The sequence below is a fragment of the Arachis duranensis genome, chromosome 3 (genome assembly GCF_000817695.3).
Source record: "Arachis duranensis cultivar V14167 chromosome 3, aradu.V14167.gnm2.J7QH, whole genome shotgun sequence".
In the NCBI taxonomy this organism is placed as follows: domain Eukaryota; kingdom Viridiplantae; phylum Streptophyta; class Magnoliopsida; order Fabales; family Fabaceae; genus Arachis; species Arachis duranensis.
Genome location: NC_029774.3, coordinates 10,104,943 through 10,129,561, shown reverse-complemented (window position 1 = coordinate 10,129,561; position 24,619 = coordinate 10,104,943). Strand labels below are relative to the sequence as shown.

Below are 24,619 nucleotides of genomic sequence, written 5' to 3'. Positions count from 1 at the left end.
AAAAACATCGTAAGCTAAACCCGTGCTGACAAATAACCAACCCGCAATGAATAGGGAGGGTATAGTAATGCTATGAATAATCCAGAATCGAATACTGGTAATAATATCAGCAAAAGAACGTTCTCCGGTGCTTCCAGACATGTTGAGCTCCACATATTCTTGTACAGTCAAAGGGGGATCGATTCCATAAAAGATGAGAGCAGTAAGTAGAAATTTACTGAGAATCATCCTTGTTAGATCGTCAATATTGTACCCAGGGTGTCTTTCGAGTATACCGAATCAGTATAGCTATCCTTCTTCGGACACAGCAACGAAATTAAAAGATTCGTGCTGAGATCAAGTACTAGATTCTTTCTAACTTGCTTGTTGGTTGTATCAATGCAATGTACTCAATACAAAATTCCGCAAAGTTTAAGAGTCTAATGGATCTTTATAGTATAAGATGAAGGTTCTCCACATGTTATTAATTAATATATATTCAATATTAGCTTCGGATTACAAACCGAAGATCAATTAAATTGTGACTCCCATGGACTGACTTGTATTTGTTTTTGATAATTCATGACATAGATTCTCCTATTTTATTTCTCCAATTCAATTAGATGCCAAATCCGGAAAGAGGGGTTGTGGAAGATGTTTTCTTGTTGTTACCCCCCTTTTTTTGAAGAAAGAGTTGAATTGGTTAGTTATCCAGTAACAAGTAAAAAAAATAGCAGTAATCGATACTTTCTATTTGATGACAGAAAAAAAAGACTCTTTCGTGGTTGATAGAGTTTTCTTTTTAAATAAGATATGGAAAGACAAAAAAACTGCGGAACCCGAGTTTGAGGGATGGGATCTCATATCCTTTTTCTTCTGTTGTAGTATAGTAAAGGAATGGAATCCACGACTAAATCTAATGATAAAAAAGTGAAAGGGCATTCTAAGGTAACTCGTTTTTTGTTTTAAATAAAAAAAATAGAACAAATTACATACAATAAAAAATAATATTTAAAAAAATTATTTTTTATTTTTTTTTAAGAATGACTTCAACCGATCCTAACAATTTGTTGTTTTTTGAGATAATTGTTAGAATTATTTTAAATTTTTTTAATATTTTTTATTTTAAAGTAAAAACTCAACCCAATATAAAATAAGAGAAAGTTTATAGAGCGAGCATTTTTATTGAAATTTGGACAGCACTTAATCATTAAAAAAAATAAGTAATCTTACACTATTAGATGTCATCTCACACCTTTAAAAATATTAATGATGGCTAATTGATAACTACACATCATAAATTTTACTGATCCTCTAACACTCCTCGTAAAATAAAGGAATTAACACAGACTATAACTAGTTATTTCGGTTTTCTACTAGCGGCTTTTAGTATAACCTCAGCTCTTTTTATCAGTCTGAGTAAGATACGACTTATTTGATTTTCAAATTGGAATTGAATTAGAGATTTTCTAATACTACTAGATATTCTTGAGTTCTTTATCATGTTAATTTCCAATTCTTGATCATTGAGATTCGTGGTCAATACAGATTAATTAATATTTAGTTTAAGTATAAAGGATATATATTACCTCCCCTTTTCCTTCCCTTTCAAACAAAAAAGAATGATTGAAGTTTTTCTATTTGGAATTGTGTTAGGACTAATCCCTATTACTTTGGCTGGATTATTCCTAACTGCATATTTACAATACCGACGTGGTGATCAATTGGACCTTTGATTAATTAACATCTCGTTTGTTTAGTGATGTTTATTGACCTCCTATTTCTTTTCTTTGTTTTAACCACAATCCCCAGGAGGTCAAATTCAGCCTTTAAACTACTGTTTAATTATTTCATTGTCATTCTCCAATATAACAAGAATGGAATCACGCTCTGTAGAATTTGAACCTACGACATCGGGTTTTGGAGACCCACGTTCTACCGAACTGAACTAAGAGCGCTTATTATTTATTTTTTTTTAATAACATAATAATATTATATTATTAAAATATTATTAAATTTTAAGTGACCCCAATACATCTTGCTTGCATATACCATATGCTATATATAAATATTGATATATATGTATCTCCAATTTGAATCAGTCTCAATTGATCCCTTGTTACTTCTCCTACGATAAGTATTAGTTCGAGATAGGGATGACAGGATTTGAACCCGTGACATTTTGTACCCAAAACAAACGCGCTACCAAGCTGCGCTACATCCCTTTCAATTGGTTTCCTGTGTCATTGTAAAGAATCTTTGTCTTGTTTTCCACATTTTCTCCGTTGTATATATATTATATAATATATAATAATATATAATATAATTAAGAATATAAAAATTCTTATATTCTAATCAGAAAAATTTTAATATAATAATCAAAGAAAGACTTCTTAAGTTAATAAATAATTTAAATAATAATAAATAGGAAATTTCCCTAACATGGAAATCTATTTCATTTTTATGGAATGTTCGGGCAGAAATAGACCCCTTTTTATTAGTTATTAGAAAACAAAAAAGCTATCGAATGAATCGTTGTACATTTCAAATTTGAATTAAGAATTCGGCAGAAAATCCAAGTGGTTATTAACAAAATAACTATTTTTTGATAGTCCTATATAAAATTATGTATTAGAAATTGAAATAAAGAAAAAGGGAGGATTAAAAATGCGAGATCTTAAAACATATCTCTCCGTGGCACCAGTGGTAAGTACTCTATGGTTCGGAGCTTTAGCGGGTCTATTGATCGAAATCAATCGTTTTTTTCCGGATGCATTGATATTCCCCTTTTTTTAATTATAGTTACTGTCGCAGGAAGCGGTGAAGAGGATTCGAAATCGAAAAAAATATCGAAAATTCCTCCTATTTTTTTTTAGAATTCGAATCGAATAGAATAAGTTAGAAAAGAGAAAGAATAAAAGAAAAGGTGGATTTGTCCTTCGCGAAACTCGAAATCTGGTACAGGCTTCAATGGAATTGAATGAATAATTCAATTCCATTCTTAATATTAAGAGAGTAAGACCGGAAATGGAAATAGAATAGTTAGGTTGGGGGCAACAATATCATTTAAGATACTTAAATGAAAACCAAAATACTGTACTGCGATTCGAAAAATTGTTTGAAATCCTTGTTTTGTTTGTATTACCTCAATTTTCCGGTAATATATTAATTGAAACGAAATTGGATTTAGAATTATCAACTTTTATTTCTTTGTCATTCCTTTCTTCGTCGAATACAAAAATAGATAAGTGAATCCAAAATCAAAAGAAAAGGAGGTTCATGGCCAAGGGTAAAGATATCCGAGTAAGGGTTATTTTGGAATGTACCTGTTGTGCTCAAAAGAGTGTTAATAAGGAATCGACGGGTATTTCCAGATATATTACTCAAAAGAATCGACACAATACGCCCAGTCGATTAGAATTAAGAAAATTCTGTTCTTGTTGTTGCAAACATACGATTCATGCAGAGATAAAGAAATAGAAAGCAGAGATAAAGAAATAGAAAAAAGGATTGTTTGTGTGTCACCTTGCCAAACAAAGAATATGAAGAATGATACATATTCTAATATTTATATAGATGCATTTTCTAATTTATATATAATCTAATTTAGATTATATATAACATAATAGATAAAATAAATTTCATTGTATAAGTATACATAAAAAAACCCTTTTGTTAAGAAATAGAATTCTCGGGATAGGAATAAACAAATCATGGATAAATCTAAGCGACTCTTTCTTAAACCCAAACGATCTTTTCGTAGGCGTTTGCCCCCGATCCAATCGGGGGATCGAATTGATTATAAAAACATGAGTTTAATTAGTCGATTTATTAGTGAACAAGGAAAAATATTATCTAGACGGGTGAATAGATTGACCTTAAAACAACAACGATTAATTACGATTGCTATAAAACAAGCTCGTATTTTATCTTCGTTACCCTTTCTTAATAATGAAAAAAAGATTCTTAATAATGAAAAAAAAATTGAAAAAATTGAGTCAACCGCTAGAACTACTACTACCGGTTAAAAAAAAATTAGAGTTATTGTTCAAGTGAATTCAAATTGGAATTGAAACACAAATCAAATGTGGATTGATGTTTTGTTCGAAAACGAAAACTATGACAATCAAATGAAAACCCTAGAAAACCCGAGAAAATCCTAGAAAAACCACAGAAAACCCTAGAAAACCTTAGAAAATTATAGAAAAACGCTCGAAAACCATACGAAACCATAAAAAACTCTCGAAAACCCTAGAAAACTCTAAGAAAATCTTAGAAAAACCCTAGAAATTCCTAAAAAACTCTAGAAAATCCTAGAAAACCCTAGAAAAATCTAGAAAACCATTAGAAATTCCTAGAAAACCCTAGAAAATCCAAGAAAACCCTAGAAAACCGTAGAAAATCCTTGAAAAAACCCAGAAAACCCTAGAAAATATTAGAAAATTCTAGAAAAACATTTGAAAAATGTAAAAAACTCTTAAAAACCCTAGAAAACCCTAAGAAAACCTTAGAAAACCGTATAAATGCATAGAAAACCCTAGGAAAACCTAGAAAAACCCTAGAAAATCACGTGTCTCTGGAAGTGAGTAACATGAAACTCAGAATTTTGGGTATAGGGAATATTTCCCATTTAATTGAAAAGGGGAATAGATCTATGGTTTAGTAACAAAGAAATATAAGCTTTACCTCGTAAAAAAGGACCTTTTGTGGGAATTTACTATAATTCCATTATTCCATTTCTTTTCTAAAGAACGGAATTTGTGTTCAAATCAGCAAAAGTATCATGGTTTTCGAAGTTTATCTATCGCATATAGGCTTATATAATAAGGACATCGTGGCATAACCATCGAGGTTAAGTCTGGGCCTAAAAGATCACATGAAATTATACATAAGATAGACAAGCAAATCTCTTATGAATTTAGGGATACTCTTTAAATTTCAATTAAAAATGAAGGAGATTCTCCATTCGAGGGGAGTAGACTACTCAAAAATTTTATACCTCTTTTCTGCGATAATTGAGAAAAGGAGTTCATCAACAATGAAAAGTTGTTGGGTTTTTCTTTAGTGATAACTTGAGTAAAGAGTAAAAATTTTTAGATTATTTGATTCTCCATTTTATAGAATTTGAACGCAGAAATTCATTATTCTTTATTTTGGACTTAATTATTTAAGCCGGATGAAAGGAAACTTTCACGTCCGATTTTGAAAGGGGGAGATCCCATTGATCCATTGGTTGGATCCTATCCAAATTTTTCGTTTGCTAGACCCGTCGTTAAAAAGCCTACTTTCTTACGATTACGAGGTTTATTCGAATATGAAATCCAATCCTGGAAATATAGCATACCACTTTTTTTTACTATACAGGGTTTCGATACATTTCGAAATAGAGAAATTTCTAGTGGAGCGGGTGCTATTCGAGAACAACTAGGCGATCTGGATTTGACAATTCTTATAAATTCTTCATTAGTAGAGTGGAAAGAATTAGGAGAAGGGGGATCCACGGGCAATGAAAATGAATGGGAGGCTCGAAAAGTTGGAAGAAGAAAAAAATTTTTGGTTCGACGTACATTTTATTCTAATCTAAAAAAAGAGAAAGATTCTAATCTAATATAGAAATAAGATAAAAGCAGGTAGCGGGAATCAAACCCGCATCGTTAGCTTGGAAGGCTAGGAGTTATAGTCGACGTTTATTAATCTTTTTTTTTTAACGTCTCTAATTCAAAACCGAACGTGAAACTTTTGTTTCATTCGGCTCCTTTACGGAAGGGATTCAGAAAAGAAGAAATATGGAACACGGGAAAAAGATTCCGCTAACCCATAACATCTATGTCAGCCTTTCTGTATGAATACATTGAAAACGCCTTGCTTTTTAGATGATCCCTATAGAAAAGGAGTATTTTTCCAAATATACGTTTGTTTTTTCTAGTTACTTCGTTCTCTATTTCTATTTGAAAGAATCTTTAGGAAAAGAATCAAATTTCCATCGAGCTAAAAAAAGGATATCGATTACTCTAGTAAAAAAAAAATACTAGGTATAAATTGTATGCTCGCCCATGAAATATGAGCAATAGGTGCCGATGATATAGAAGAACCAAATCGTAAATAAAGTTCAGGTTCGAATCCCATAGAAAATATAGGCGGTATTGTCTATAATATTGTTTAAACCTTTCCGGTGTAAAAACCGAAAACTAAACAGTTTGTGACACTGAAATAGGCTTCCGATAGATCATATGAAATGGTAACTACGGGTTTTTTCATACTACTCTTTCGATACAGAATTGAATGGTTTTTGAGAAAAAATTAATATCGAACTCGAAGTGCCATGCTATTATTACTTAACTTGACCCTTAGTCCAAGTATTATATTTGGTTATTTACTAAAATCACCTTTTGGAGGAGAGGGATGGATTGTTAGTGTGGACGATTTGGAAGATATAATTGGGGGGAATAAAATTCTTCTAATTTTTATGTCTAGGAAACTGGCTTATTTAGTACTTTCTATTTTTTATTACTTTTCTATTTGAATCTTATTTCAAGATTTTTTTTTATACCTCTTTTCTGCGATAATTGAAAGAGTATCCCTAAATTCATAAGAGATTTGCTTAACGAGTCGCACATACACCCTAGTACAGGTTCCTCGGCGCTGAGGACATCCCCATAGAAAATATAGGCGGTATTGACAAATCTTTTTTGTCCAAGTTACTTCCTTTTTTGTCCAAGTTTCTTCTCTTTTTGTCTAACTCACTTCCTTTTTTCTTTGTGAGTTTCGGGAGTATCCCCATTCATAGGTCCGAGATCCACATCTATGAATTGAAAGGTCCGAATGATCCACTCTGTAACAACAATATCTCTATTCTGCATTCAAATACGAAAAGGTCGAATAAACAAATTCAAATTCCTAATACACTTTTTTTAATATTTGTATTTTAGTAAAAAATTCTCATAAAACGAAATTTGTCAAATCAAATAAAAACATTCGTTTATTTTGTTTGATATGCAGTAAAATTAAATTCTAAAAGGATCTCATTCTTATTGGATCGGACCATTTTTTTGTTTGAATTCGTGAACAAAATCAGTTGGGTTTAAGTAATAAAGGGATAGAAGGGGCGATTCAGGTGAGATCCAATGTAGATCTAACTTTCTATTCACTCGTGGGATCTGGGGGGTGGATTTGGAATCATCTCTTTCAACCCAAGAAAAAGATATTGAAGCAGAGTCTACAGCATCAGGATTGGCCAGGAAAGAGGAAAAAAAAAATACAAGAACAGAATGGAGGTAGAAATAAATCTCTTATTAACAAAGTTTTTTATTTTTCAATTGAATTGGAAGGGTTCCTTAAATCACAAAAACCGTGAATACCTAAGATTCATTTGACGGGAGGGATGGCGAAATGAAGTAATATATGTAACTTTGATGTGGAAACGTAAAGGTTTATTGTCTAAAAATTGATTTTTCTTTATTTTATCATATTGTATTTATAAATGATAAATAAAAAAAGGGGAGGTTGCTCCTATATGAGTGTTTTTATTCGTGAATGCAAACATATCTTTTTTTATCATTCAAAGAACCTGTTTGTAATAACTATCCCTTTTTTTTATTCATTTGGTCAACGTCCTCCCACACCACCATTGCGTATTGTTATTTATCGGATATAGAATAAAATAGATCCACTTCTTTTTGTTCCTACTGAATAGAATTGTTCCATTTTTCCTAAAAACCTAGAACAAATATAAATCCTTTACCAGATATAATTGACTGCAAAGGGGGTTCCATAGTATATTTTTTAGTATCTTTTTTCTAGTGCAATAAAGTTACATAGTGTCTATTTTTTGCTGAAAAAAAAAAAGGGGGGTATTCTCATGGGTTTGCCTTGGTATCGTGTTCATACTGTTGTATTAAATGATCCCGGCCGCTTACTTTCTGTCCATATAATGCATACGGCTCTGGTTGCTGGTTGGGCCGGGTCGATGGCTCTATATGAATTAGCAGTTTTTGATCCCTCTGATCCTGTTCTTGACCCAATGTGGAGACAGGGTATGTTTGTTATACCCTTCATGACTCGTTTAGGAATAACCAATTCGTGGGGCGGTTGGAGTATCACAGGAGGTACTACGCCGAATCCGGGTATTTGGAGTTATGAAGGTGTGGCTGGAGCACATATTGTGTTTTCGGGCTTGTGCTTTTTGGCGGCTATCTGGCATTGGGTCTATTGGGATCTAGAAATCTTTTGTGATGAACGTACAGGCAAACCCTCTTTGGATTTGCCAAAAATCTTTGGAATTCATTTATTTCTTGCAGGGGTGGCTTGTTTTGGTTTTGGCGCATTTCATGTAACAGGATTGTATGGTCCTGGGATATGGGTGTCCGATCCTTATGGCCTAACCGGAAGGGTTCAATCCGTAAATCCCGCATGGGGTGTAGAAGGTTTTGATCCTTTTGTTCCGGGGGGAATAGCCTCTCATCATATTGCAGCAGGGACATTGGGCATATTGGCGGGCCTTTTCCATCTTAGTGTACGTCCACCCCCACGTCTATACAAAGGATTGCGTATGGGAAATATTGAAACCGTCCTTTCCAGTAGTATCGCTGCTGTATTTTTTGCAGCTTTTGTTGTTGCTGGAACTATGTGGTATGGTTCAGCAACAACTCCGATTGAATTATTTGGCCCCACTCGTTATCAATGGGATCAGGGATACTTCCAACAAGAAATATATCGACGAGTTAGTGCTGGGCTAGCCGAAAATCAAAGTTTATCAGAAGCTTGGTCTAAAATTCCCGAAAAATTAGCTTTTTATGATTACATCGGCAATAATCCGGCAAAAGGGGGCTTATTTAGAGCGGGCTCAATGGATAATGGAGATGGAATAGCCGTCGGTTGGTTAGGACATCCTATCTTTAGAGATAAAGAGGGGCGTGAACTTTTTGTAAGGCGTATGCCTACTTTTTTTGAGACATTTCCAGTTGTTTTGATAGACGGAGACGGAATTGTTAGAGCCGATGTTCCTTTTTGAAGAGCAGAATCGAAGTATAGTGTTGAACAAGTAGGTGTAACTGTTGAGTTCTATGGTGGCGAACTCAACGGAGTCAGTTATAGTGATCCCGCTACTGTGAAAAAATATGCTAGACGTGCTCAATTGGGTGAAATTTTTGAATTAGATCGTGCCCCTTTGAAATCAGATGGTGTTTTTCGTAGCAGTCCAAGGGGTTGGTTTACTTTTGGACATGCTTCGTTTGCTCTTCTCTTCTTTTTCTGGCACATTTGGCATGGTGCTAGAACTTTGTTCCGAGATGTTTTTGCTGGCATCGACCCCGATTTGGATGCTCAAGTAGAATTTGGAGCATTCCAAAAACTGGGCGATCCGACTACAAGAAGGCAAATAGTCTGATTCGGATAGAACGTTATTTTTTTTTGTTGTTTCTTTTTGACTATACTTTTGTTTGGGGTGATTTAAATTAAATCATAGGGAATTTGATTAATCTTGATTTGAATGATTGTATTTTTTTACTCTAATCTAATAAACAGGTATGAAAGCTATAATTGTAAACCAGGATGAAATCTATGGAAGCATTGGTTTATACATTCCTCTTAGTCTCGACTTTAGGAATAATTTTTTTTGCTATCTTTTTTAGAGAACCCCCTAAAGTTCCAACTAAAAAGACGAAATGATTTTTCATTATCTCGATTGAAGTAATGAGCCCCAATATTGGTATATTGGGAGCTCATTACTTCAACTAGTCTCCGTGTTCTTCGAATGGATCTCTTAGTTGTTGAGAGGGTTGCCCAAAAGCAGTATATAAAGCATACCCAGTAAAACTTACAAGTAAACCAGATATAGAAATAGCAACTAGGGTTGCTGTTTCCATTTTTCTCAAATTTCAAGACCACAATGAATCTATAGGATAAAATCCTATATTTACAGTAAAATGGTATACAAAGTCAACAGATCTCAATGAATAAAAAATAGGATTTATGGCTACACAAACCGTTGAGAGTAGTTCTAGATCTGGTCCAAGACGAACTACTGTAGGGGCTTTATTGAAACCGTTGAATTCAGAATATGGTAAAGTAGCTCCGGGGTGGGGAACTACTCCTTTAATGGGTGTTGCAATGGCTTTATTTGCTATATTTCTATCTATTATTTTAGAAATTTATAATTCGTCCATTTTACTGGACGGAATTTCTATGAATTAGATTCATAAGAACCGACTAACTATCTTTTTTATTTATATATTTTTTTAAATAAAAGGGGTAAATTTACCCATTTTGGTTTTTTATTTCTAGGCCAGTTCATTTTGAATTTGGTAGTTTGACCGTGGAATTTCGTTCTTTCTTTATTTCCGGAATATGAGTGTGTGACTTGTTCTAATTGATCTTATTGCAAATACAGAACAAAAATAAAGGATCTGTCATCTTGATAGAGATGGTTTTACCCCGTCAGATATTATTTTCTAGTATCTGGAGCACGGAATATATAAAATAGATTTTAAAAAGTATTAGAACTATGATTCATACTTAATATTTCGACCTCGCAACCGGACTTTAATAAATTTTTATTAGAAGATACGTAAGTTAGAATAAATAAAAAAATTTTGATTCTTTCAAATAAAATTGCCACTGTTTGTCTTTTTTTATCAAAGCAAATATATATATAATAGGCTGGTAATCTACTATCTAATCTAATATAGTATTTGTAAATTATCTAAATAGAATCTCGAATTTCTGGGTAAGTTCCGACCCGCACGAAAGGCGTAACGATCTGGGCACTGTCTCGGAGAGAGGCTCGGTGAAAAAAAAGATTCTATTTTTGCTTAAGATTTAATAAATGAAATAATCGGACTAAAAGCAACAGAATTCTATAAAATCTGGATAGATAATATGGTAGAAAGAAATCAATTTGATTTTTTTTTACAGCTCTCAAGTAATCTTTTCTATTTTTTTACCAAATCATATATTTATTTATACTTTGATTGCATTTAATTTAACCAAAATCTTTACTTCTGGTTCCGGCAAACGAATAATCATTGAGTCCTCCTCCTTCCGGACAACACATACAAAGAGACCTGCCAATAAAAAAAAAAAGATTAGTGAACTTTTGAGAGATTTTTATATTGAGTTTCTTTCTATTCTATCTCCCATCTATCTATTCCAATTTTTCTTCCTCTATGTTGCTTACGGAATCTGGTTCTTTTGGGGTTATAGTTGATGGTTGTTTAGAAATCCCATCGCTATTCCAGAACCGTACATGAGATTTTCATCTCATACGGCTCCTCGCGAATAAAACAATTACAAAAATGGATTTAACCAATACCAATTACCCGAAGCTATTCCCGGAATAGGATCGTCTGTCGTGGAATTATTAAGGGGAAGTGCTAGTGTAGGACAATCTACCTTGACTCGTTTTTATAGTTTACATACTTTTGTATTACCTCTTCTTACTGCTGTATTTATGTTAATGCACTTTCCAATGATACGTAAGCAAGGCATAAAGCTTCTGCATAATTTCCTTCAGATTGCGCTGACATCCGTTACGGTCGTCATTCAGTTCAAAGAATCTCCGCTCCAGAAATAGAAGAATATATATAGATATCATTTTTTTTATTATCCATTTCTAAATTTTATAGATTTTTTTCAGTTAAGATAGTGAAGGGAAGAGCTCCATTCACTATCTTAACCGATACATCGATACTGGAAAATCTTTTTTCCTTTTTTTTTGTCTTAGTCTATGATCTGAACGAGTCGCACATACACCCTAGTACAGGTTCCTCGGCGCTGAGGACATCCCCGAAGAGCGGGGGATTTTGTGACATTTCGGATTGGCTGTCTTGTGTTTCTAATAAGTTGTTTCATAGTTGGCATGGTGAGTCGTATACATACTGAGTTGGTTTAGATCAATCTTAACCCGATGTTTAAAAATCAGTTATAAATTAATTAATAGAAATTTTTTATATAAATATTATAAGTTATAAGAAATCCGATAAGATAATAAGAAGATTAGATGAAAAAAAAAAAAAAATAGAAAATCGTGCATTTGCGCGGAATCATTGCTGCTAATTCGCAACCGCGACAAGATCAACAATTCCGTGGGCTTGAGCTTCTGCTGCTGACATAAAAGCATCCCTTTCCATGTCTTCGGATACAAGCCATACAGGTTTGCCCGTTCTTTGTACATAAACTCTTGTGATAGTTTCGCGCAGCTTTAGTAGTTCTTCTGCTTCCAGGATAAATTCTCCCGTTTGTGCTTCATAAAAAGAACTAGCGGGTTGATGGATCATTACCCTAATGATATAACAAAATACTGGTTTCCTCTCTGCCGCACGATAAGGAACCATCCTTCCTTTTTTGTTTGAAGTATTTATAAAATACTATGATGGTTCCGTTGCTTTATTATTTCGTCTGTTCTTCAGCAATCCCAAAGTGTCTTTTTTTTTTTTTTCAAATAGTTAGAATATATATATATATTTTTGCATAACATAAATATTGTTTAAACCTTTCCGGTGTAAAAACCGAAAACTAAACAGTTTGTGACACTGAAATAGGCTTCCGATAGATCATATGAAATGGTAACTACGGGTTTTTTCATACTACTCTTTCGATACAGAATCGAATGGTTTTTGAGAAAAAATTAATATCGAACTCGAAGTGCCATGCTATTATTACTTAATATTTATTTGGCGAAGGCATAGTCTTCTTTTTTTTTTAAAGGACTCATTGGCGCCAAGCGTTAGGGAATGCTAGACGTTTGGTAATTTCTCCTCCTGCCAAAAGAAAAGATCCCATTGAAGCAGCTAATCCCATGCATACTGTCTGTACAGCGGGTCGTACAAATTGCATAGTATCATAAATTGCTATTCCGGGTATTACCCATCCGCCCGGAGAATTTATAAACAGATACAAATCTTTGTTCTCGTCCTCCATACTAAGGTATATTATAAGGCCAATAAGTTGATTCGATATTTCACTATCAACCTCTTGGCCTAAAAAAAGTAGTCTTTCTCTATAAAGTCGGTTGATTAGGATAAGATTTTATCCTTTAAGAGCCGTACATGCATCTTTTGATGCATACGGTTCACAAAAGATCGCAAAAATAAATCAATGTGTAGATTTCAACCCCTTTTTTATTACTTTATGACTCTTTTCCAGAATGGACTTTTTAGAATTTCTAACGAAGGGAAAGGAAAGGTCTTTTTCTTACAATTCTTTTTTTCAATAAAGAGGACTTTTGAGCCCTTCTTTTATCCATACATATAGAATGTATTTAACTTTTTGAACTAACTCCTCATTGATGTATTGTTTTCATCGAGATCGAATCTAAATAAAATTAAATCACAATGTAATTTTCTTGTTTCTGAATGGGCTTCTTCAATTCTTTTTTTTAGGTTTCTGTTCTACTCTGAGTAAAGATCTGCCCGATTCTTATTTGCACATATAGGACAAATACTGCAATACCACATCTTTTTGCTTTTGCTACGAACCCCCTGATTCTGAATTTCTTTTTTCACATATATGACATGCTAGAAGTAGTAATACTTGGTATATTACCCAATTGGGTTTGTCTAAACAGAGCCTGGATGCTTCATTTTATTTATTGGTCCAGTCAAGCCAACCATAAATAATTCAAAATTGAGAATACTAATTTGGATACCCCCTAAAAAACTAAAAGATCGATCTAATTGAACTTCATTACACTTCACGCTCCAAATTTATGACGATTCAATCAATATTTTTCGGGGTGAAAGAGAGGTATACTCATGGATTGGCAAGTTCCTATTTGGAAGGCTGTAACTTCTTAACCGCTGCAGTCTCTACTCCTGCTAATAGTTTAGCACACTCTTTGTTGTTACTATGGGGTCCTGAAGCACAAGGAGATTTTACCCGTTGGTGTCAATTAGGTGGTCTGTGGACTTTTGTTGCTCTCCACGGCGCTTTCGCATTAATAGGTTTCATGTTACGTCAATTTGAACTTGCTCGATCTGTTCAATTGCGCCCTTATAATGCAATCGCATTCTCTGGTCCAATTGCTGTTTTTGTTTCCGTATTCCTGATTTATCCACCGACCCTTAGTACCGAAATGGGTTCTTTACAAGAAAGAATTACTTCTACCAAAGAAGGGTCTATAACTTCTATTCAAGCAGTTTATGTACCCGCAGACGATTTGACCGACCCTGCCCCTGCTACGACATTTGCACATTTGGATGCTACGACCGTACTATCAAGAGGATTGGCTGCCAAAGGTATCTATCCAGCTGTAGATCCTTTAGATTCAACGTCAACTATGCTCCAACCTCGGATTGTTGGTGAAGAACATTATGAAACTGCGCAAAGAGTTAAACAAACTTTGTGCAAATACTCATACACCTTATCTGTATTTCCGTTCTTCACACTCACCTTCAGTAGCACTGTAAGTTGTGGTTCCTCGAGCGTCACACCCGAACCATTCACATGCTCCTCCACTTTACAAGCCTTATCGAGCGTCACACTAGAACCATTCACATGCAGCATGGTGTCTTTGTGCGAGGCATCGTTGACAGAATTAGAACAGAGGTAGAGTAAGGCATTGAAGTGGTCCTTATTGATGCGAGTGTTGGTTAAAATGACATCGTTGTATACAAAGATGACAATGCTTAGGTCTTTGGATTTGGAGCATGAGTTGAGCTCGAATTGGAACTTGGCCTCTAGAGTTTGTGCCTTCTTCTTCTTCTTTTTCTAGTTGTCCATTGATGCAGTTTGGTTGAGAATTTGGTATTTGAATTTTGCACTATTTGAAATCCTATAAACGGTAACTTTTTTCTGTGAATCTATATAGCAGTTACCTATATACTGGTAGAATATGGAGAACTAAAAGAGGATTGTTCAACACACACAAGAATAGAAAGAAAATAGAGGAGAAGAGGAGAAAAGGAAGAAAATGGAAGAGAAGAGGATGAGGATGAAGGAGAAGAGGAAGATGTTAAGAGGGAGTTTTTAGTCCTTCCAACCTAAGGAACTGACACCTAGCACTGGTAACTGTTTGCTATCCGATTACAGGGATCGTTTTGTCTATTTTTTTAGTGGATGGGGCCTGGATGAGGTTTAAGAATGATTAGAGTGTACCATTTTTCACAAAAAATAGTTAGAAGTTGGAAAGGATATTTATCCTTTTTGTCCTTTGATGCAATTTGGAAGTTGTGAAAACATACTAATTCATGTCCTTGTAAAACACTTTAGTCACATATTTTAATGACCTTCTTTTTGGTTTACTTACTCTGTTGGTTTTTATAGTTTTACCAAATTTGTAAAGTTGGAACAGCTTTAAAAATGCCCAGGAATTTGGATGGAGCTGCGTAGGGGCAAGGTTACAGGACCACAACACCTTGGAATTGGGTGAAATTTTTGAATTAGATCGTGCCACTTTGAAATCAGATGGTGTTTTTCGTAGCAGTCCAAGGGGTTGGTTTACTTTTGGACATGCTTCGTTTGCTCTTCTCTTCTTTTTCGGGCACATTTGGCATGGTGCTAGAACTTTGTTCCGAGATGTTTTTGCTGGCATCGACCCCGATTTGGATGCTCGACTCCAGGTCGGTAAAAGGAAGTCGGACACCCAGCTTAGAGAAAAAACAATCATAGGCGTAAAAGAAGAGCTTCTCGGAACTGTCTAAAGGCGGGAAGCAAACTCTCTCCTCGGAATCCGGAGCTACTAACTCATAATCCCTCTCAGACTCCCTATCCTCACATATGCTACATTGCCTACGAAACCTAGCCAAATACTCAGAATCTACCACAAAAGGGACTCTTAAAGGAACAGGATCTACCCAACCAAGACCACTCGGAATCTTGGTCGACATTGCTTGAAGAACTTTTCGAGACATAAAAAATCTTGCCTACAAAGAAAAATACAACAGCAAAAGCAAAAATCACATAAAGGCAAACAGCAAAAGCCCGTTCAGCTTAGAGAGAAAACAAAGTTCTTTCAAAATGAAGCCACTCAAAAACAAAATACCAAAGAGAAAAGAGCCCCCCCCCCACATACAAATAACCAAAGCAATGGCGGCGCCTCTTTTCGGGGCAACCCAGGCATAAAAAGAAAAAGAAACAGAAGCATATGTGCGCAAAGAAAAAGAAGACGAGAACAAACCTGGAAAGAAAGGAAGAAGACGACGAGCTCCGACGCAAGGAGAACGAAAACGGCGGCGAGGAGGAAACCCCGGAAAAACGCACAGAAAGAATCGGAGAAGAAGAACAAAGAAAGAGCGGCGCTCAGAGGTGGCGAAAACTCAGAAAATGGAAAGGGAACAGAATAAACGAAGAAAATAAGGAAAGGGGCAAATAAATAATGCCTTCACAGAGCCCGAACGGAAATCGAGGAAAAACGGTAACAAGCAATAAATGCTGAAACGGCCATCTTCAAAATTTGAAAAAAAACTACTATGCCCGAGCTCAACCTCTCAAAAAAAGGACGAACTCGGGCAGGGGCACTGTTCATACCCTGACCGAGCTCCCCAAACTCGGACAAGATCATAGAAGGCCCGACCTCGTCCCAAAGGCCCACGCCTGAGGTCGGACCTCGGACAAATAGGCTAAGAAGGCCCATCAAAAGGAACAAAGCCCAAAACCTAAAGGCCGAAGAGGCCTGGGAAAGGCGGTTCCGCAAAGATAGAGATAAAACTCCCAAAAAGATAAGATAAGATAAGAATATCTTATCCAGGGAAGATCACGACCAACTACTATAAATACACTGGAGCACCCAGGTATAACTCATACTCTAATTCTACTAAATATCTGCTTGAACCCATGCTAACTTAAGCATCGGAGTGTCATTGCAGGTACAACCACCAGCCACTCGGCACATCAAGCTCGGGTCACAGAACCCCCACCTCGGGTCTTACCAAGACGACCGAGCTACACGTTTCAGGTAACCCTCGGAACAGTGGTTTACCCTGTGGCGGATGTCAGCGGTTCGAGTCCGCTTATCTCCAACTCGTGAACTTAGCCGATACAAAGCTATGCTATATGATAGCACCCAATTTTTCCGATTCGGCAGTTTGATCTATGCTATGATTTATTATTCATGGACGTTGATAAGATCCTTCCATCTAGCAGCACCTTAGGATGGCATAGCCTTCAAGTTAAGGGCGAGGTTCAAACGAGGAAAGGCTTATGGTGGATACCTAGGCACCCAGAGGGGGAGTTCCTTTGGTTTACCTATCTCAATAAAGTCTATGATTGGTTCGAAGAATGTCTTGAGATTCAGGCGATTGCCGATGATATAACTAGTAAATATGTCCCTCCCCATGTCAACATATTCTATTGTTTAGGAGGAATTACACTTACTTGCTTTTTAGTCCAAGTAGCAACGGGGTTTGCTATGACCTTTTATTATCGTCCGACCGTTACTGAGGCTTTTGCTTCGGTTCAATATATAATGACTGAGGATAACTTTGGTTGGTTAATCCGATCTGTTCATCGATGGTCGGCAAGTATGATGGTTTTAATGATGATCCTGCACGTATTTCGTGTGTATCTTACCGGCGGTTTTAAAAAACCTCGTGAATTGACGTGGGTTACGGGCGTTGTTTTGGCTGTATTGACCGCATCTTTTGGTGTAATTGGTTATTCCTTACCTTGGGACCAAATTGGTTATTGGGCAGTCAAAATTGTAACAGGAGTACCCGAAGCTATTCCCGGAATAGGATCGTCTGTCGTGGAATTATTAAGGGAAGTGCTAGTGTAGGACATTCTACCTTGACTCGTTTTTATAGTTTACATACTTTTGTATTACCTCTTCTTACTGCTGCATTAACATACCAATTCCTTTAATTCAAATATAATCTAGATCTAAGAACTAAACCTAATCCTAATCCTAATCCTAGAGAGAAGTGGGAGCTTCTCTCTCTAGAAACTACTTCTAGAACTAAACTATGACTAATGGTAACTAACATGTGTTTCCCTCTTCATTCCTTGGGTTAAATAGCATCAGAAATGAGTTGGATTGGGCCCACAAGGCTTTAGAATTCGCTGGCCACGTTTTGCTTTAAGTGAACCAGGTGGCAACAACGGTGTGTGCGCGTACTATGCGCGTGAGCGCCACCATACGTGTAGCAACTATGGCAAATCTTATATCGTTTCGAAGCCCCGGATGTTAGCTTTCTAACCCAACTAGAACCGCATCATTTGGACCTCTGTAGCTCAAGTTATGGTCGTTTAAGTGCGAAGAGGTCGGCTTGACAGCTTTCCGGTTCTTTCATTTCTTCATGAGCTCTCCAACTTTTCATGCTTCTTTCTTCATTCCCTTGATCCAATCTTTGCCTCCTAAACCTTAAATCACTTAACAAGCATATCAAGGCATCTAATAGAATCAAGGTGAATTAAATTTATCTATTTTGAGTCCTAAAAAGCATGTTTTCACTCTTAAGCACAATTAAAGGAGAATATACAAAACCATGCTATTTCATTGGGTAAATGTGAGAAAAGGTCTACAAAATACTCTAAATTCAATACAAGATAAACCGTCAAATTGGGGTCAACGAAATCTTTCAATTTCTTATTTTACTATGTTCAACTCTATGTATTCCTCTATCCGTAGAGTACATCGAATGTACAGAAATGGCTCTAACAGAGTTTCTGTTATTCGTATTAACAGCTACTCTAGGATATTATTTATATTGAATAAAACTAGTATTTATATTGAATAAATAGTATTAATAGTGATTTATCATATAAATATTAATTTTGAATAGTGTAATTCAACAAACTCGCACGTTTGCAAAAAGCGCTTACTGTCTACTCTTGATTCAACACACTTCCACTGTAGTGTTCGAGTAGATACTCTAATTTTCTCTCGAACCATAGTAATCAATTCTTTTTTTCAAATCCTTGAATTGTTTATTTCTCTTGTCTTGAAATTTATTCTATGTTTTCTATTTTTATCTTTTGTTTTACATTACACACGTTTGTCAACCTCCCCACACTTAAACCTTAGCATGTCCTCATGCTAAACCAAGAATGAAATAAGGGATATGACACTTATTCAAAGCAAAGGAACTATATGCATGCAACTAAATGCAAAAATGATTCTACCTACTTGGTTAAAAATAAATCAATCTCCAAGACGTACATGCACAAGTAGGGCTTAAGATCATATAACGTTTCATGAGTCCTACCAATTTAAATATAAAAGTGAAGTTTAAGAAGACTTGCAAGAAGAATGCTCATGAAAGCCGGGAATCAAGGAATTGAGCATCGAACCCTCACCGGAAGTGTTTGCACTCTAGTCGCTCGGTGTTTGGGGTTGATTCACTCAATTCTCCCCTAATCATGCTTTCCAATAGTTTAGCCAATGTATCATGAAAAGTGAAACCGGGTAAAGTAACTTTGTGTTGATTTTTTTCTAATTTCAAGTTTTCTGCTCCCGCATGTAAAAAAGGAATAAATAGGTCAATCAAATTACGGGAGGCTTCATAAAGCGCTTCTTTAGGAGTTAAACTCCCATTTGTCCATATTTCGAGAAAGAGTATTTCTTGTTTTTCATTCCCATTCACATAAGAATGAATACTATGATTTGCGTTTCGAACAGGCATGAATACTGCATCTATAGGATAACTTCCGTCTTGAAAGTTTTTTAGTCTTTTTATACAATATCCGCGATTCCTCTCGATTTGTAATCTAATACACAAATTAATGGGTTCTATTAGGTTAGCTATATGTTGCGTATTATCAACAATTTCCACAGAAGGTGGTAAAATGATGTCTTGAGCGGTTACATATCCGGGACCGTTGATACAAATAGATGCGTCTCGAGTCCCATACAGATTACTTCTCAATACTATTTCTTTCAAATTCATTAAAATTTCATGTACTGATTCTTGAATACCTACTATGGTCGAATATTCATGTGGTATTTTCTCAGATTTTGCACGTGTGATACATGTTCCCTCTATTTCTCCAAGCAAAACTCTTCGCATCGCAATGCCTATTGTATCAGCTTGGCCTTTCATAAGTGGAGACAGAATAAAGCGTCCATAATAAAGGCGCTTACTGTCTACTCTTGATTCAACACACTTCCACTGTAGTGTTCGAGTAGATACTCTAATTTTCTCTCGAACCATAGTAATCAATTCTTTTTTTCAAATCCTTGAATTGTTTATTTCTCTTGTCTTGAAATTTATTCTATGTTTTCTATTTTTATCTTTTGTTTTACATTACACACGTCGTTTTTTAGGGGACCTACACCCATTATGTGGCATAGGGGTTACATCCCGTATAAAATTTAAGAGTATACCACTTCTACGAATAGCTCTTAATGCCGCATCTCTTCCGAGACCGGGACCCTTTATCATGACTTCTGCTCGTTGCATGCCTTGATTCGCTACTGTTCGAATAACATTTCCTGCTGCGGTTTGGGCGGCAAATGGTGTTCCCCTTCGCGTACCTTTGAATCCACAAGTACCTGCGGAGGACCACGAAATTACCCGACCCCGTACATCGGTAACAGTGACAATGGTATTGTTGAAACTAGCTTGAACATGAATAACGCCCTTTGGTATTTTACGAGCATGTTTACGTGAACCAATACGTCCATTTTTACGCGAACCAATTTTGGGTATAGGTTTTGCCATATCTTATTATCTTTTTATTATTTCATAATTATTATCTCATAACCTAAAAGGAAGTCTGAGATGTATGGATATATTCATTTCATGTCAAAAAAACAGATGTTTTACTATATTTCTTTTTTTTAATTAGAAACTAGAATTAATATTCTCAAAATTGGCATTCTATTTGTGTTAATATACAACTAACAAAAATAGAATTTCCAATTTTAGATCCCCAAAATCTCTCTATCTAATATCTCTTTTTTATATTGTATTCTATTAGAATAGTTTTAATCTATATATATATAATCATTGATATATATTATATTATATATATAAGAAAATTTCGAAATATTCGAAATAGAATTTCTATATTCATTCAATACCATGAATCTAAGAAATAGCGAGAATTCTTGATCTCTCTCAATATCTCTCTCAATTCGAAAATCCAGGATTTGAATTGATGTCCTTTCATCGAATCTTCCTAAATCTACGGATAGTGTTAAAAAAAGAAAATATTCTTCTTATATATTTTAAAATAGTAAACAAAGGAAGCCTTCGGCAGGTGTTTTGGGATGTTTACTCATAAATATTTTAAATTGGAGTAAAAAATAAAGAGAAACCCCAAAAGAAAAAGAGAAATGAATAGGCAACGCCGTCGTTTCTTCAGTGGCGGAAAGACATATGGGAAGGTTGCACACACAACGCAGCAAAGCTCAACAAACTCTGTTACCCTTATTCGTTTCTGTCACTCTTAAATACACAACACCACAAAACCGCATTCCCTCTTTCTGTGTGTTCGTTTTCTTCTTTTATCTCTGATTTTCAAACCCTTTCTTCCTCTCGAAAACAAAATCACTGACACTTGCAGCGATCCTTCGATCTTCAAGCTCCTGGTAACCTCCTCTTTCTTTCTTTTTTCTCTATGACTAATCATCTTTGTTCTTGCTATTGATTCATTTTTCTTTTCCCTATCAGGTTTTTTGTGCAGTGAGGGTTTCTGTTATTCGAATTGGAACGCCTATCAAGATTTTAGGTTCTGAACATTTCTCGAGAAATCTTATTGATTTTTATTTTACATTGCCGCTTTAATCCGAATCCATTTATTTCATTGTTTCCCTTGTTTTCATTCGTAATCGAATGTTCTATGATTGTTCCCTTCACGAATCTGATTATATTAACTAACATTGCTGTTTTTCTTCCTTTGAGCTATATGCTAGTGCTAGCTATAATGTGTACTGTTGCACTATCAGCTCCTTTAGTAATGAGCTTCTCTGATTCATTAATGATAGAATGTAGTGTTGATTGGCTTCGTTCGTGTTCAGGGTTTATGTTCAGTTGGAATTGAGGGGAAAGTTATAGTTCAATATGGGATTCGATAATGAGTGCATTGTCAATATTCAATCACTTGCGGGAGAGTACTTCTGTCCAGTTTGTCGCCTCCTTGTGTACCCAAGCGAGGCTATGCAGTCACAATGCACTCACTTATACTGCAAACCATGCTTGACATATGTAGTGAGCACAACGAGAGCTTGCCCATACGATGGTTACTTGGTCACTGAGGCGGATTCTAAGGTATTTGTCTTGCTTCTACTTACAAATGCTCCTGTTTTGGTGCTGTTTGGCATCTACCAATTTATGAACTTGCTTGTCTCAATTTAATTGCAGCCTCTTACAGAGTCAAATAAGGCACTTGCTGAAACTATTGGAAAAATACCTGTTCATTGCCTATATCACAGGAGTGGATGCACATGGCAAGGAACATTGTCCGAGTGTACATCTCATTGTTCTGGATGTGTTTTTGGCAATTCTCCTGTTGTTTGCAATAGGTGTGGAATCCAAATAGTGCATCGACAAGTACAAGAGCATGCACAAAGTTGTCCTGTAAGTTCCACTCATGCATTACATTTATCCTTTTGATTTATTTTGTAGCTCATCTTGCCTTCTTATGCTTTTTGGTTGACAGGGTGTGCAAAGTCAGGCACAGCAGGTTGCCGTTACCCAGGAACCTTCAGCCACCAGCACAGTTGCCTCTACTGATCAGAACCAGACTGCTGCTCCAGTTGGAGCTGTGGCTTCACAAGCTTTGAATTCTCAAACCGCTGTTACAACAACTACATCTGGGCAGGATTCGAGTCAGCTACCTAACCCAGCATCTCAATCTCAACCAACACAGAATGTTCAGACTGCTGCACCAACCGCAGAGCAATGGTATCAGCAGCAACAATATCAACAATACTACCTGCAATACCCTGGTCAAGATCCTTATCAACAGCAGTATCAACATTACTACCCTTATCAACAACCAGTAGGTCCACAGTACCAGCAGCCCTACAGCCAGCCCCAACCTCAGTCCCAGCCCCAGCCCCAGTCCCAGTCCCAGTCCCAGTCCCAGTCCCAGCCCCAGCCTCAGCCACAAGCCCAACACCAAGCGCAGCCTCAACTTCAACCGCAGGGAGTTTCTAATCCGCTTCCACAAGTTCCGGCTCTTGTGGCTCCGCAACCACAGAATCAGATGCAAGTTAACCAACAACAGCAGCAGCTTCAACCTGCTGTAACGCCACATGGTCAGATTCTGCCACAGAGTAATCCACCGGGTCTCACCCAAGCACTCTCTCAGCCTCAGTCTTCATATCCTTACCCCCTAGTTCCTCATGCTGTCCAGCCTCACCCTCAACCTCAGCAACATATGCAAATTCCTCCTTATCAGCAGCCTCACTCTCAAGCTCAGCATTCACAGCCTCAAATTCAACAGCCAGCTCAGAAGTATCCTGTTTCTCAACCTCAAGTTCATTCACAAGCACACCCTAATGCTCCAGTTCAACATCTTTCTCAGTCCCAAATGCGTCCTCACCAGTCCCTAACTCCTAGTGTCCAACCTCAAGGACAAAATGCATCGTCAAATGCAGTAACAGGCTTTCAATCTTATCCACAACCACAACCTCAACTTCACCAGAGTACTCAGCCAGGAGCTCCTCAACATGGTATGCAGATGCATGCTCAAAGTGGGCCTCTGCCTCATGCTCAGCATCCAGTCCTGATGCAGAATCAGTTTCCTCAGCAAATTCCAGTGATGCACCCACATCAAACTCCGGTGATGTTTCCTAATCAGCAACAGCCAGCTTTATTGCCTTCACCTGTTCAAGGCCAAGGTACCCCTCCTATCCAACAGCAGCCGGTTTTTAATCCCAATCAACAACCTGGTCCAATTAACCACCGTCCTACCCTGCAACCAGTTCAACAAAGTTTGGCTCAGCAACCTTTTGCACACATGCCCATGTCTTCTCATTTACGACCTCAAGGTCCAGGACATTCATTTCCCAGGCATTCTTATCCACCTGCACAAGGTAATCCTGCACCGTTAAATAGCACTCAGCTCAGTCAATCCCAAAATGCTGTTGGAAAACCTTCAATCCCCAATCATCCAATACAAATACAGGCATTTGCACACACTGCTAATAACATTCCAGTTAGACCAGGGCAAACTGGTTCCAGCCACCTGCATGAAAACCATAATTTGTTGGTTGGGACCAATAATCAAGTGCAGCTATCTTCTGATTTGCAGTCTGGGGCTCCAGCACCTCATGAAAGGCAAGGCAATGCCACTGAACAGCACACTGACTCTGCCACTGGGAAACTTGCTAAAAATTCTAAAGATTTTTATACAGCATCGTTATCAGAAAATGAGTTGAAATCTGAAAAGGTCAAAATGGATATAAAGCCTATTGATGCTGGGAACAAGCAAAATGGTGGAGATCAAAATGCCGTGAAAACCTCAGGCCCAAATGTCAATTCATTAGAAAATGGTGATTCAGTGGGTCAGAGTGTTGGTAAGGAAGAGGTTGCTGAAAATAACGGTAATGAGCATTCTGCTCCCAGGAGCAATGAGAATCAAGATGGTCCTCTGCTGAAGATGGAAACCAAGAAAGAGTCTGAAACTGATGAACTGAATAATGATGATGCACACACTTCAAGACCTGCTGCTGATCATGGTAAGCAACATCAACCAATGACTGAATATGCTGCTGTCCAGCAGAGGTCTTCTGCAATGTTAGGATCACAGGTGCTACGTT

At 36.5% G+C, this 24,619-nt stretch overlaps 3 protein-coding genes, 1 non-coding gene and 1 pseudogene across 5 annotated transcripts in view; 2 read left to right on the top strand and 3 right to left on the bottom strand.

Moving 5' to 3' along the window:
- Positions 1–1,863: 1,863 nt before the first annotated feature.
- Positions 1,864–1,937, bottom strand: TRNAW-CCA (transfer RNA tryptophan (anticodon CCA)). Its single transcript has one exon. It is a non-coding gene; the product is annotated as a tRNA-Trp (tRNA).
- A 5,740-nt stretch (positions 1,938–7,677) lies between these two features.
- On the top strand, positions 7,678–9,483 carry LOC127745627 (photosystem II CP47 reaction center protein-like). The gene is given in 1 exon segment (XM_052258667.1): positions 7,678–9,483. A coding segment is annotated over 1 exon segment (1,527 nt). The 5' UTR covers positions 7,678–7,837; the 3' UTR covers positions 9,365–9,483.
- A 9,797-nt stretch (positions 9,484–19,280) lies between these two features.
- LOC127745628 (DNA-directed RNA polymerase subunit alpha-like) lies at positions 19,281–20,060 on the bottom strand (annotated as a pseudogene). Its single transcript, XR_008006778.1, has one exon. The product of XR_008006778.1 is annotated as a DNA-directed RNA polymerase subunit alpha-like (transcript).
- Positions 20,061–20,069: 9 nt separating this feature from the next.
- Positions 20,070–20,830, bottom strand: LOC127745629 (30S ribosomal protein S11, chloroplastic). Its single transcript, XM_052258668.1, has one exon. It carries the CDS (start codon positions 20,568–20,570, stop codon positions 20,154–20,156), a length of 417 nt encoding a protein of 138 aa, XP_052114628.1. The 5' UTR covers positions 20,571–20,830; the 3' UTR covers positions 20,070–20,153.
- Positions 20,831–21,182: 352 nt separating this feature from the next.
- LOC107477485 (uncharacterized) overlaps positions 21,183–24,619 on the top strand; it is a 3,646-nt gene continuing 209 nt past the window's right edge. Inside the window, exons 1-5 of the mRNA XM_052258134.1 lie at positions 21,183–21,442; positions 21,525–21,582; positions 21,872–22,121; positions 22,215–22,430; positions 22,513–24,616. Of these exons, the coding sequence (XP_052114094.1) occupies positions 21,915–22,121; positions 22,215–22,430; positions 22,513–24,616 (2,527 nt within the window). The 5' untranslated portion in view covers positions 21,183–21,442; positions 21,525–21,582; positions 21,872–21,914. The remainder of the gene's footprint in view (positions 21,443–21,524; positions 21,583–21,871; positions 22,122–22,214; positions 22,431–22,512; positions 24,617–24,619) is intronic.